The 14,532-nt window shown below is 40.6% G+C and overlaps 1 protein-coding gene across 2 annotated transcripts; it reads right to left on the bottom strand.

Annotated features, from left to right (window-relative positions):
• Nucleotides 1-485: 485 nt before the first annotated feature.
• LOC127332024 (glutamine-dependent NAD(+) synthetase) lies at nucleotides 486-13,903 on the bottom strand. 2 transcript variants are annotated; one of them, XM_071825995.1, is made up of 14 exons: nucleotides 13,733-13,903; nucleotides 13,402-13,639; nucleotides 12,300-12,605; nucleotides 11,280-11,503; nucleotides 10,624-10,727; nucleotides 9,807-9,941; nucleotides 9,032-9,200; nucleotides 5,760-5,895; nucleotides 3,827-3,965; nucleotides 3,111-3,287; nucleotides 2,740-2,907; nucleotides 2,245-2,340; nucleotides 1,314-1,442; nucleotides 486-1,024 (listed from the first exon to the last, which is right to left on the bottom strand). In XM_071825995.1, the coding sequence occupies exons 2-14, from the start codon at nucleotides 13,593-13,595 to the stop codon at nucleotides 794-796; spliced, it is 2,208 nt and encodes a 735-aa protein (XP_071682096.1). In that variant the 5' UTR covers nucleotides 13,596-13,639; nucleotides 13,733-13,903; the 3' UTR covers nucleotides 486-793. The 2 variants fall into 2 exon arrangements, with proteins under 2 accessions (XP_071682096.1, XP_051214236.1); XM_051358276.2 differs by having other exon boundaries at nucleotides 13,737-13,903.
• Nucleotides 13,904-14,532: the final 629 nt, after the last annotated feature.

Below are 14,532 nucleotides of genomic sequence, written 5' to 3'. Positions count from 1 at the left end.
GCTACAGGAAAAAAAAACAAATTTGTGGCTACGTATAGAGGTATATATTTGTCAGAAATTTGTCTTTTTTGTATAGCTTAAAATATAACATATTTTTCTTCAAAATTTCTACCGTACCTTCAGAATGTTTATATGTATGTGGGTATTTAATTTCATATTTTTTCAAATCCAAAAAATATGATTTTTATAAATCAGGAGCACTGGTGCTCATGTGCCAAATACACTTTTCGGAACATTGACGGCTATCGATCATATAACCATGTCTTCCAGTTAACGCCATCAGACTAGTGAAAGAGAAACCATATCGATATCATACATTTTTCTTGCGCAAATTTCACTTGCTAGAAAAATCATGATTATGTTTGCCTCAAGATGGAGAAGACTCACTCACGAATGTCTTCACATGTTCATCATCAACAAATGAACATAAAGATTCACCTCAAGTATAACTCAACGCACATTAGTTCATAGAGATTGCCATCAAATATCAAAATCACACATGGAGGCTCCATGCTATTTCAACTTATTTAAGTTCAATGTGATGGGGAGCTCTTTAGAAATGGTTTAGCATACACCTATTGATGTTTGGATTGCTTTTATCTCGTGTGAGGTAGATCTGCTTGGCGCCAACCATATTGTTCCAACTGGATGCTTTACACCGCGAGGTCATCGAAGAATGTGTAAACTATTGCTGATGTGGAAACTAATGAGATATTGTGGAAGACCGGCAGGGCACGCTTCTGGAGGCAACAACCCACGGTCATTGAGTAGCCCACTTCATATGTTTATTTGGTTACAACCCGGCGCTGGGATTGGCAGATCCCGCGGCCACAACTCCCATTCCACTTCCCTGGGCTGATCTAACAGCTCTGCGTTCTCTTAATTGCATATCTGTAGAATCTTCCCATTTACCATCTTTGTCGATATCTTGCACAAGTTGATCGATCTTCCGAAACTGGTATGGCCATGCTGTGTTGTACAGAAATTGCCGAAGATCAAACCTGTTATCCTCCGGTGAATAGCTCTGCAAAAATAGTCTATTGTTACAGCAGCACAAGGCAGGTCTTTGGCTCTTTACGTCAGTTTTATGTTAAAAAAGGCCATCCTAGTTTCATATCAACTACTGTATAGTTCTCTTATTCTCCCCAAGCATTCATACATACAAACTAAACAGGGTTTAAAAAGGAAAATATGCATAGTTTGGCATTTGTAAGTACATTTCCTAGAGCTTAACTTATGAATAAAGAGTAAAACTACACAGGGTTACAAGAAAGGAACACCAATGTCGATAGCTTACAAACTGAAACGAGTACCTCAGCATGATATGATGGTGTCAAGACAGTCATCTTATGCCGGTTTATGGCATAATATTTATAGAAGTGCTTCACTTTGTCAGCCACTTCTGATGGGGATAGTCTCCCATACCACCTGTGGCAGAGATTCTGTAGCAATATATATTAGCATATTTGAATTGATGATAATAAATTAAATTGAAATCATTTAAATATCAATTTGTTAGTTCCTGTATCATATCCAACTTTTCAGCAAAAACGTTACAATAGTAAGACAAAAATATAAACAATACTAAACACAACTGAAATATGCAACTCATCAACCAGCTAACATCACATCAGCTGTTTACCTGGGCTGGGAAAACCAAAGTGTACCCACAGAATATAGAGCATAGAGCTTTCGGTGCTCACACTCTTGGGGTGCTCTCTTGGTACCCCCAAGTCCAAAATACAACCCATAAAAGTCGTGAAAAAGGCTTTAAAAAAAAGACCGCCATATAAAGATGATATCAGATGCTCCCACCCTGGTAAGCTCGATTATTCAAGTATCAAGATAAGTTTGGTGAAAGTGTTAGTTTTGAACTTCACAAATACTACCCACTACAAACCCCACAAGCGAGAAGAGAGTGGTGAAAAATATGCAGGGGAGCAAAACGTTGAACTATTTATACCCATCCCCTCAAAGAATTACTTACTTTATTGAAAGAAAAACTAGAGTGCAATCAATGAAAAAACCTACAAAAAAGGAAACCCCAAAGATGGAACTGCTTAACGAAGCAAAGATAATCAATGGAACTATAAAATTGTTATCTTTCTGAAATGAAAACTTCCTTCTGTTAAATATAGCTACAGGTCAACATCATACAGATTTCTAGTATGCTGCAAAAGTAATTTGAATTTGAATTTGAAGTTAAGAAACACCACCCAAAAGTAAAGTCAATTGGAGACTAACCTGAAACATTGAAACAGGACCGCATCGGAATATTTTCCTTAATCTCCCGTATATTGATAACTCCTCATACGTCATCCCCATGTCTACTTCATCCAACTACAACAGATATAAAATCAAAAGAGAATACTTGAGTACAGATAAATAGTTGGTATATTCTTGTTGATAGCTAGCTAAGTTAATTTTAAGCAAAAATAACTGAAACTTGAATGAATAATATACTAATGTGGTATTTTGAGTTGGCAACATCACAATAGAGCTGAAAGTTGTTTCGCTACAAACTGTGACACAGAGCAGGAGAATAATGCAGGCACATAATGTACATACATGTGAGCTATGATGCCTTCGAAGTACCATTTACAGGAAAAAGAAGGAGCAGGGTTAGGAAATACTGGGAACACACAGTCCCCGTCATCAAAGTAAAAACAGCCTAGTTGTACAACTTCTGCTGAGTTCAAACTGTAAACAAGACATCGAATTTTCACGACATTTAGTTACCTGGCTATAATCTGTGCGGATTGGCTCAAGCTCTGCAGTAGGAGGTGCAGCTTCAACCTCAGCCAAGGAAGAATACTGAAGATGTACTGCTGCCCATCGTAGGAAAGCCCTAAGATCTTGTTTACTTACACTTCCAATGGGATTTATATCGGCTGAACTGCAGTCATACTTAGAAACGGAAGAAATACTTATTGCCGCTACTCGTTACCACATATTATTAAACAAGAGTTCAACAAATACTGATTTGAGAGGAAGGATTGATGAAAGAAATTATACTTGGTTCCCTTTGGTCTCTAAGCTGCTTAGACTCACGTATATTCCAACATGGGCCAGAACTATCTAAAAAGGAAACCAACATGTGTTGAACTTACCTTCGTCAAGTAACCACGCAATCCTTCGTCAACATTTGAGCTCCCCAGAACAAGATAGAACCCAGATTTGTTATGAACCCATGGCATAAGAGAAGCCATCATAAAGGCCAGCACCATTCTGATTCGGGCTTGAATATTTTGTAATCCCAGATTCTCAGTATGTGATCCCCCGTCAACCTGGATTATTTTTTTAAAAAAAATGAGATCATCAGATGTACGTCAACTGCTTCCAGCTTGTCACGGAATGAAATGCAGGCTGGTCAGAATTACAAGATTTGGTTACCCAAACAAAAAATCAAATTTCTTAATTGCATGGCATGTGATAAATATGATTTTTCCACTTTACTATACAGTAAAACATAAGCAGTGGTCTAACTGACTTGCACGAAAAGAGAAAGAATAGAACTTCTTGGCTTATTTCAGTTTTTATTTACAAAGTATTGCCCATATATTTCAGACTTGATGAGTACTTAAGTTTGGGATAATTTGCATTTCAGAAACCTCAAACCAGTTAAAGAATTTGAATTCCCACCATCAAAGATACAAGACAAAACCTTCAGTTTAATATTCTTTGTTAGCCAAGAAAATGTAATGAAATGAGGATAAATGTGAAGTTGAAAAATATGCTCCCAGTCCTCACAAATAAAGAATGTATGTACCCCAAATGCATTCAAGCTATTTGTTTAGTAGATTAGAGTGTCATAGTACAAAACTACCTTGTAAAGTGGTCGCTTCCCAGTAAATCTTTCAAACAAAGAAAGAAATGCAGACACTACACTGTCAATAGGTACATCAAAGTGGAACGAACCAATCTCTTCAGCTAGCCTTTTGGCACGTGATCTAGTATCTTCAGAACTGTAGAGAAAATACACAGTGAACAAGACAAAACAACAAGTATACTATATGAACAAGCAAAGTATATGAAAATCATACTACATATCCTTTGATGAAGAAAACCAAATCAAAAGGTATAAATTAAAGAACAAACGATCAGAAGCATGTATGGAACAGGTCCAATGCCTTGTGAAGTTCCGAATTCTGAACTCTGGTAGCTAGATTCAGTAGTAAATATAATATATTGTTCTGGTTTTAGTTCCATGAGATCACTCCCTAACAATCGACCGACGCCAACTTCATTAGAGAACAATACTACCACACAGCCCGTGTGTTGCTACAGTGCTACATTAGCGTAGAGCCGTAGAGATTTCTATATCGGTCCAATTTTATCGGATGTCCCCAAATGCGGTACATTTTGTATTTCAATTTCAGTTATGCAAACAGTTTGTACAATAATGTTATGCATGTGAATTGGATTGTGAGACTTGCTCCATCATGTGTGCATGCTTTTAATCCACATAAGCTGTTAGCAGTTCAGTGATGCGTAGCCCATGTTTTAATGTTTTAATGGTACCTCTGAATTAATCCTTATGAGTTTTGTGCACACATGTATGAGGTAGGGTTCAATTAGCAACAATTTATTTCCTATTAACAGCATGCATGGCAGGCACCAATGCTTTGCAATGGGACAACATTTACTATGCATCCATCAAATGCAAATGCAAATAGTTTAGTACGCTGTACTGATATAGTATCAAGGCAGCAAATGCAAATTTGCACTATTGAAGACATTGTACGGAGCTAATAGACAGGCTGGCCTCTCAGTTCAGGTACTATTGGCGGGCCCGTTGAATAGATCCTCCCAGGTATACTTAGCTTCCAGGAAGCTCATCTCACCGTTGTTTGAGGGACAGAGGTACGAAATCACTGACCATGAATTGGAGGCCTGGAGTGAGATGCTTCCAGGACTCGCGAACTATTGTCGTGGATTCAGCAGCACAACATCATAGATGGAGGACCTGACCAAGTATCTGGCGTGAGCAACGGCAGCCTCCACCTCGACCAAGAGAAGTAAGGACGCACACGGACGCCAAGCGGCCACAGACGGCAGTGCCGACTCGCCAACTCCATGTTGAGCGTGCAGAACGCCCAGACAGCGCGGGCGCATGCAGCGTCGGCTGCAGCCAAGAGTACAAGAGGGCGTTGCACCCACCTAGCTCCAACATCAAGACAGGCGCAAGGGCATCGATCTGAACATTCCCACGAACAGCTCCCCAAATATCAGCTACCCCATGGATCTGAACATTCCCTCCCGCCACATGAGCATGTCATCATTAGCATCGCTTCTTCGCCGACCAGTTGGCGCACGGTAGGTGGCGTGCAGCCACGAGCGGTGCGGTTGGGACTGAATTGGGGTAGACGACAGACGGAGGAAACGTTCCCCAGTGGATTGCGGGACTGTCTAAAACGAAACGTTATTTTTACTTGGTGGTGGCAGTTCTGGTAAATATGTATTTGGTGGGAGGGCAAAACTAGAAACAAAAATGACGGACCGGGAGAAGCTCTTTTGTTTTTATTATTAGGTATAGATTGTGCAATACATGTCGGAAATGCTAGTTTGAGTTCCATATGATCCAACACAAACAGTATAACCTGAACAGGTTTTAAGAGAAAATGAAATTGCTTAGTTCATATCATCATTACAGATTCAATCTCTTGCGTAAAAGAATATTCTGGTGCCTGTCAAATGGGAAGAGCGCTACTCTAGAAAAGGGTACATAAGAAAAATTGATTCCTTAAATCAAATCTCACCTGTTTTCTGTTCCCATGTAAACGGTGTAGAATAAACGTTTTGCAAGTTCTCGGCTGTCTGTGGGGAACTCCCCATCTTTATACTGACCAATCCGCATAGCATCTACCTTAACTTGCTCGTCTCCTTTCTCTATATCTGCATGCCATGCATATTATAAATAATAAATTAGTGTCAGAAATGGGTATTCCCTCCATTCAGGAGTATAAGGCATAACAATATGTAGGTTTTATGACGCAAAATTAGTACTGCCAGATTCGCATTAAAAAACACTTCCTTATGGTTGTGATTTTGTAGCTATTAAGGTATTTGCACTTTATAGTTACTACTTCTGAACTATCATAATGAAACCAAATATTACGAAAATAAGTTTCACGAAAATAAGAAGGGAGATTGATCCTGATCAAGTCAGTCATCTCTGCGAGGGCGGTCTATCAGCTATTCGTAGCGGAAGCTCCAGCGTGACTACTTGAGGAAATTACTAAGTAGCTGTGCGCCTTTTTCTGGGCGGGGAAAGAAGAGATTAGTGGACGGCAATGCTTTGTGGCCTGGGACAGCATATGTAAGCCTCAATGCTATGGAGGTTTAGGAGTGAAGGATCTACGTCTTCAAGGCTTGGTGCTTTGAGTTTGTTGGCTCTGGATGCGACACACTGATCCAGCTACTCTTGCAAGGGCTGCCGGCTCTGAATGATCCGGAGGCGAGGGAGGTGTTTCAGAGCCTTGCTCTGTTCACAATTGGAGATTGCAGAAAAAAATTATTCTGGCGCGACCGATGGATTCATGAGTGTACACTGGAAGAGATAGCCCCAGCTGTGACAGCCCTGGTTGAAACAAGACGCAAGAATTCTAGACTTGCAGCAGATACGCTGACAGAGAACAACTGGATAAAGGACATCACAGGAGATATGACTGTCGAAAGCTGTGTCCAGTGCATTAAACTTTTGAGGAGATTGACAGGGTTGTCAGAGATGAACATGTGCCGGATTGCATCTCCTGCAAGGGAACTGAACCTGGGGAATATTCAGCGAAAGGAACTTATGCCATGTTGTGCCACGGAAACACTAGATGGACCGTGAGTAAGCCGATTTGGAAATCGACTGTGCCGATGAAATGTACAGTAAAATTTTCTGTTGGCTAGCAATAAAGTACAAACTCTGGCCTCGGATCGTAGAGCCAGGCATGGCTTACAAGAGCTGTCTGATCCTTGCTTCACATGTCTGCAAGACGAGGATAACATCGATGATATCCTAACCCAATGCACCTATGCGAGACAAGTATGGTTCAGATGCTTGAGAAGTATGAAGCTGCAGATACAAGAGCCACAGCAGAATACGAAGGTGGAAAGATGGTGGACTGAAGCAAGAAAAAGAGTGAGAAAGTCTGACAGAAGACATCTAGACACCTTGATCATACTCACTGCCTGGACACTCTGGAAACAGAGGAATGCGCGAGTCCTCGGCAATGTTCAGAGACAAATCAACACGGATCAAATAGTCGACAAGGTCGGAGAAGAATCCCAGCTTTGGGAGTGCGAGGAGAGGAGGGAGCGCGAGAGTAGGCCTTAGTCGGAGTGTGTGTGTGTGTGGGGGGGGGGGGGTACAGTGAGAGTTCTGAACTCTGATGTTCACATCAAATCGCCCGGATCTTGTACATTAACACTTCTTCTTCTTCTATAAAGATATGGCACGCTTTGTGTGTGCTCTCGAAAAAAATGTTTCATGAAAGAAAAACAAGTTGACCATAACTGAAAAGCCTCTGGTAATAAAAGATGCAGTTGTGGAAGTGACTACATTAAAGAGGCAGATCAACCTGGAAAGAAATAGAAAACACTACATCTAAGAATATCTAAAGAGGATCTGTGCTGGTGTCACGTGCTAGGATTGGTAAAAGTCCTAGGACAGATGAATGTGACGCGGTTGGGGGTACAGCTCCGAGGAGCGAAGCTTGACTGGCCACGGTACCGGGGATGAGAGAGAGAGAAGGTTGGGGACGGGGATTAGATATTTACTAGTTTATTCTCATTTATTGAATACTCATGGTGTCTCTTTTTTCCTAACAAACCATATCTCTGTTTTCCTAATTAAAGGAACCTATCCCCTAACTTAATAAATATCCTTACAAACTAAAATTATCTACTATAATTATCTCTGATGGGCTAAGGTATGAGTTCCACGCCTCTGACAGCTGGCAGTTGCAGACACAAAAGGGAATTAGGCCGTCTGCATGGAGCCATGGACCCAAGTTGTTAGGCACATTACCCATTCACCGTAAACCAAATCTTTGTCCCAAGGTCATAACTTTCACCACTAATGTGCAAGTAAGATATGCAGGTTATCAAAAAGAAGATATAGAAAAATCAGAAAATATATCTAACAGATATAAGACCTTATTCCTAAGAGAATTATCATACCCCGAAGTAAGCATTCCAATCTATCAAGCAGCCCAGTCGACTTGCATGAATTACCAAGGTAAACCTAACAACTTTACTTCCAACTAGTCCCAGATTTGGTCCTAAGTACTAGGACTAAGCAGATTTCTCAACTTGTTCCAACAAACAAGACTTCATCTCCTTTTTTAACATATATGATTTTTTAAGAGAACCTATATGAATTACACCATCAACAGGATCCAATTCAAAAGATCATTTGTTTGCCTTGTGATGTTTGACGCAGCTTATGTGCTTGATAGAAGGAGCTGCACATTGCATACTACTGGCATGATGTTGACCGTAATTTTTACTATATGTGGACACCTTCATGGATGTTATTTCACCATTCGTTGATCTCATTAAATTTTGGTAGTGTGATCAAATAAGAATCAGAAGAGACATTGTGAAATGATGTATCCTGACACATCTGGCATTCTGTTTACGTTTATGAATCCAACAGTTATCTGGATGAACTTGTCCGAATCCTCAGTCGCCGAATCTGACAATTGGATTTTAGCATATACCAGCTGAAGATGGAAATGGATCCTCTAACCTTTTCGTCTCAAGAGAAAGATAGTGTAGGCAACCCTACATATCAGACTACTGATTCAGCATCTTTACAGTACGCTTGTTATCAGTGGCCTATGCATGGCAAAAAAATGTAACAGTCAACATATTAAAAGACATTTAGTTGATCTTGCTCCTTTTCTGAGGAGCACATATGCTTTGCATTCCGATGTGCAGACAGACTATTTGACTACTTTCCTGCAAACTACATTCCAAAAGGTATTTCATAAAAGATGGTGCTAATAAAGGCGGAAGATGAAAGACTATTTAAGTTGACCTTTTATGACAAGCTGGCACATGCAGCCAACAATGGCTGCAACAGATGAACTATCCGCACCACCCGAAAGTGGAAGCAAAAATCCCGACGCTCGACTTCTGCGAAGATAGTCCCATAGCCAGCAACTAGGTCCGAATGCAATCTCCTCTTCAGGACAGTGATACATAATCTTCAGAGGTAAAAGAAAAAGGTTAGTCGAACTTCACCTTTGCACAGTATACTATGTAGCTCCCTCCAACGATATAAAGGGTGAAAATATCAGCCAAATGAGTATTTCAGTACATGCAATATGATATTTCATGTTATATTCTCGCAGGAAAAGCATTATGACCTGATTATGACTCAGACAGTATCAACTGTCAGGTGACAGCAATAGTTATCAATTTTGCAGAAAGCAATTTTCAAGACTGCCTAAGTTGACAACAACAAATCCAAACCATGGCCAAGAATTAAGTCGTGGAAAGAAAAGTTTGGGCACAGATGTTGCCTGTTGACCCATATCTTTATCAAGTTCAGGAGTTACTCGTTGGACACAACTGTCAAATTAAAAAGGTAGCTTAATAAATAAGTAACTAAAGATCCACTAGCCGTCTAGTCCGAATCTCTTACACTTGCACTATGAACCTTGGATGTCTAATATTGCCAAGTCCTAATACCTGGCCATTCGGAGACTGCTTAGATCTTTTTCAAAGATAGGATTATATGCATCTCCGGCCATAAAATATTCCATAGAGAAGCATACCAGAAATATATAAATCTAGAAACAGAAACTAACCTCAATCGGATCAGTTGGAATCATTCCATTATGAAATGTTTGGCAAAGCTTATATTGTACATTAACACAAGGTATTTTAGTTACATGACTTGCTTGCTCCCTGAAACTAGAAACACATGCTCGATAACTCGATACCTGCGTGTGCAAAAGATGCTCTGTTATATACAGAGTACAGTAAATATAATTACATTAAAGATAAATTATCATCTCTAGAATTAGTAATTTAAAATCCAAAGAGCAGAACCAAAACTTATGACCTTGGGGAACCCTACACACAATAAGAATTATATAAAACCCCTCAAACAAAACAAGACTAACCGTAGAGTGGAGATGTCAGTAGTCACTGGACAAAATACCATACCCATAGTTATGCAATAATTGTTACTCCCTCCGGTATATGAAAAGGTGGCACTTTGGACATGTCATAAGTCAAACTTTGAAAACGTTGGCTACTGATATTGTTTTAGACATTTAGATTGGAAACTTGGAAATAATATGCATAGCTTTGTTGAGAGAAGTACTTTACCCCAGGCCCGTTAGTGTGAGGCCCATGTGGCTTAAGTTTAGTTTTCTGGTTGGATTAGTACCATGTGGAGAGTTTAGATAAAGTTGAACCAGCATATATACCCTTGTTTCCAAATGTAGCACCTCCCGGTTAACCCTTTTACACAAAGCGAGGACGAAAATATAAGAACAGTACTATGTACAAATGGGCCTGCCCCACAGGTGGAGTGGGCACTGAACGAACTTGGCAAGGGTGTTGCACACTATCAGCATTACAAGACCGGAGCTAAGAACCAAACAAGCTATAACTTACAGCATCCAGATCTATCAGAGCATCCAACACTTCAACATCCTTCAATGAGAACTGTGATCCCTGGGCGACCACATCCCCATTCACCGCAATGCAGCAGCAGCCATCTAGTAAGAACGTTCAGAATAATTTGGAACACATAAATAAAATCACACAACTTTGATGAAAATAATTAATGAATGCATAAAATCAATGTACCACATAACTACTGCTGGATGAGTATGCTATGGATGATTACATAACTTATTGGGATAATCTCTAGCTGCGTACTATGTTGACCGGCCTTCTATTGATAAATCATGCTCAAGCCTTTTGTATAATATTGAAAAAGAAAGCTATTACTGGACTGAAGATAGATGGGTCAAAGATACATGGCATTCTGACACAATAGAACCAAAATCACTATATATCATAACTGCATCTCATGCAAAAAAAGGGGGAGATCACATTGAATGCTGATGGTGTCAGTTCAATAAAATACTAAAATATCACCCAAAGTTCAGTCTTTAAGAATATCATCACTGTTACCACGTGGAACATTTGAGAAATTCAAATAACACACACACTTCCTTCAAAGGAAGTCCCAATTCCACGTATGGAGTTTAAATTTTTTGAAGACATAAGATGCTAAGAAAAACATCATATAGATTTTGACATACCATAATAAAGGCGGCCACCATCACAACCCTGTTGATTAGCATACATGTATACACCACCACATAAACGGGTTGCATTTCTTATGGAATCAATCCGAAGATTGAGCTTCCTTAACTGATGATGGCTTCCACTAGCATTCATGAAAACCTCAACACCACTAAATGCTAGGTCAATCCGAGGGGCATTTACAGTAAAGAGCTCTTCGCAAGTTTCAGCAGCCAAAGATCTGAAACATGATAACTAAAATCAAAACTATAATAGAATCGGGTGATAACACAGTAATTAAGCAGTTCAGTTTCATCAAGAAATGCAGGATTATCAATCACATAATATTACTAATTAATGGTGCATAATAATCTAAACCATATTAGCAGAGAGCAATCTTGAGCATATGTGCTAAAGGTCATAAATAAATTTTAGCACATTTACAGAAGATAATGAGTCTAGCCAAGTGTTGAGAACTAAAGCTGCATTTCAATAGTGTAAAGAGGTAGGGAAATGCAACATGAGGATATTTGCTAAAAAAATAATCCTCTCCATACAGAGACGATCAAATGGGTAAGCTATATTGTGGTGTGTATGTGTGTTGGGGGTTGGGGGTTGAGGGGAGGAGGGGCATGACATCAGCACAGGCCATCATAAGGCATACAAAGTACTGCTTACATAGGAACTGAGAATTGGAATAACCACAGGAAAGTACAAGTCTTTTTTTTAGTAAAGAAATGGAGAGCTGAGCACTCACTTTCTTGTATAAGAATTTCTCTTTCTCAATGTGCCATACATTTTAGTTTATAGCACTTAGCAGCTAGGGCATATTGATTTGTGATTTGGCAGAACAGTAAGATAATAAAATATGTCCTTTAACAATAAATTGTTCAGACAATGTTAGCAAAAGATGACAATGCCGCGTAAACCCTCTAAAACAATAATTTGTGCTCTATTTGGTAAGGTTGCCAAGACAGAATCAGGCTGAAATCACAAGTTTGTGATCATAAAAAACTAAATTAAGCATTAGTACTTACACATCAAGAAACTGAATATAACCATAACCAAAAGGCACAGTCTCCTGGGAAATAGCCTCTGAGACATCAACAGGAAGTTGATAGTCAACAAGTTTATCTTTATACGACCAAGCAGAAAACCATCGGAATTCACGGTAGTTTCCATCATTTGCAAGGGACATCTTCGGACGAATCATAATAATGTTGCGATTTAAGCAGAAAACCTGGCAGTTGTACCGTACACTGTTGAAAATAATAGGCATCCCTATGCTGCACAAGATGTTATCTGTATAGTCACCCAACAAAATGTCCTTCAGGCAGTCCCATCTGCAGAATGAAATAAATTAGCAGTGAATATTATCTTCGTTCATCAGAATGTGAAACCTCAAGACAGAATATCAGTATGAGAGAAAAATATTTATTACGCTTTGGAACTACCAACTGTTGTTCAATGGGGCACTCAAAGGGTTATCATATAAATCAAGCTTCATACGCATATGTTGAAGATGAAAGACATAAATAAAGCTAGAACAGATAACTGAAATTGTTATTTATCGGAGGAACATAAATACCTTACAGAAGCTACTGAACAGCAGTGACAGGCTGAAAATAAGTCCACCCACTTACAATTACAATTTCATGCGATCTCCATACATAAAGTAAGTTAACTAGTAGTAGAGAACCATAACTTCCCTAACTAAATTTTGTGATTCAGATCATGCACAGTGGAAAATAGATAGATCTTACTGTGCAGAAAAACAAATCAAAGAGGTAAAGAACTAAGACGTACTACACAATAAAAAAATCTCTGTTCCCAGAAAAAGCCAAGTGATGTCTCACATCGATCTGACACTCCAGTTGTTAGATGCTTTTGCTCGAAAGCATATAACAGGTGTTCATTTAGTTGATTTCATTACAATGACTGGACGCCATAACCTGTTCTACCGAAGTATTAAATCATCAGAAATAGTCAATTCCCCTTACCTGACACTGCAGTACCCAAACGACACGAATAGTAGGAAGTAATTAACATCATCTTCGCACAGCCACAGCAGTCAGCACTACCTGTATTTCCGTAACTCATTGGTTCAAGAAACATTAGTAGGTCACGGAGAAGACTCACGCGTGCGCGGTGGTGTCCTGCTCGAGGAAATGGTCCTCGCATCCGTACCCGGTGAGCTCGAGCTCGGGGCCGATGCGGACTACGGCGCCGGCGGCCTTGGCCCGCACAATGGACTCCTTGACGTTCCGGAGGTTGGTGTCGAAGTCCATCGCCCACTGGTTCAGGTTGCACGTGGCAACCCGCAGAAGCCTCATCTTGCCGCCCAAACCAAGAAATTCCCCGCCCCCCTCCTCCTCCTCTGAAATCAAGAATTATGCAGGGTTAGGGGTATCCGTGGCAGAACGAAAGATCTGGGCACGAAAAAGTTAGGGGATGAACAATTGTCTGAGACCTACACAAAAAGTTAGGGTTCCAGATCACCGAATCAATCCAAGTCCGGGTGGATTGCCAGTTCGTCGCCGCTCCACTACTGTGGAGTAGAACGACGGAGGGAGGGAGGGAAGGGGGACCAGAAGATAGGTAGTAGCGCTGTTGGGTGGGAATATTAGGTCTGGACACGTGTTCCGGGGAGAGGCTGCGATGGGCGTTGCCGCCGAGGGGCGTTGGAGAACTGTGGAACTACACCTGGGCAAAGTTCGAGCCAAACCGGGCTTCAGGCCGGGCTAAAAAACTCGGTGGTAAAAAGTCAGATCCGAGCCTGGCTTGGCCCGACTGTTGGGTCTGTAATTCCAGCCCAAACCTGGCCCAAATGAGCAAAAAGCCCATCTCAGCCAGAGAAGCCTCGCTTGACCAGGCTAAAACGCGCAAAACTGAAATCCCGAGCTTAGCATGGCCTGATGTTCTGGCTCAAATATCATGCCCAAACCTGGCCCGAAGTGCAAGCCCACCCGGCTCGATGGCTGCCCATGCCCAGTTGTACGTGGAACCAAGCCCTTGTTCGACACGAGGGGATCACCGGGTATTGCTGAGTAGGAGTATTATCCACGTTGAATGTACTAGGACGTCGCCTAGAGGGAGGGGGTGAATAGGCGGTGTATAAAAACTTCTACTTGAGAGCTAAACTAGGCGGAATAAAACTACACATGTGTTTACTAGTTTAGCTCAAGGCCTATCAACTAGGGGTTTGTCTAAGTGCTCCAACAACATATACTAGCATGATGAACAACAAGGTGATAACAAGATAGGTATAGC

This window comes from Lolium perenne, chromosome 2 (assembly GCF_019359855.2).
Source record: "Lolium perenne isolate Kyuss_39 chromosome 2, Kyuss_2.0, whole genome shotgun sequence".
In the NCBI taxonomy this organism is placed as follows: Eukaryota; Viridiplantae; Streptophyta; class Magnoliopsida; order Poales; family Poaceae; genus Lolium; species Lolium perenne.
Note: the sequence above shows the minus strand (reverse complement) of the source record. Positions and strands in the feature narration are given on the sequence as shown.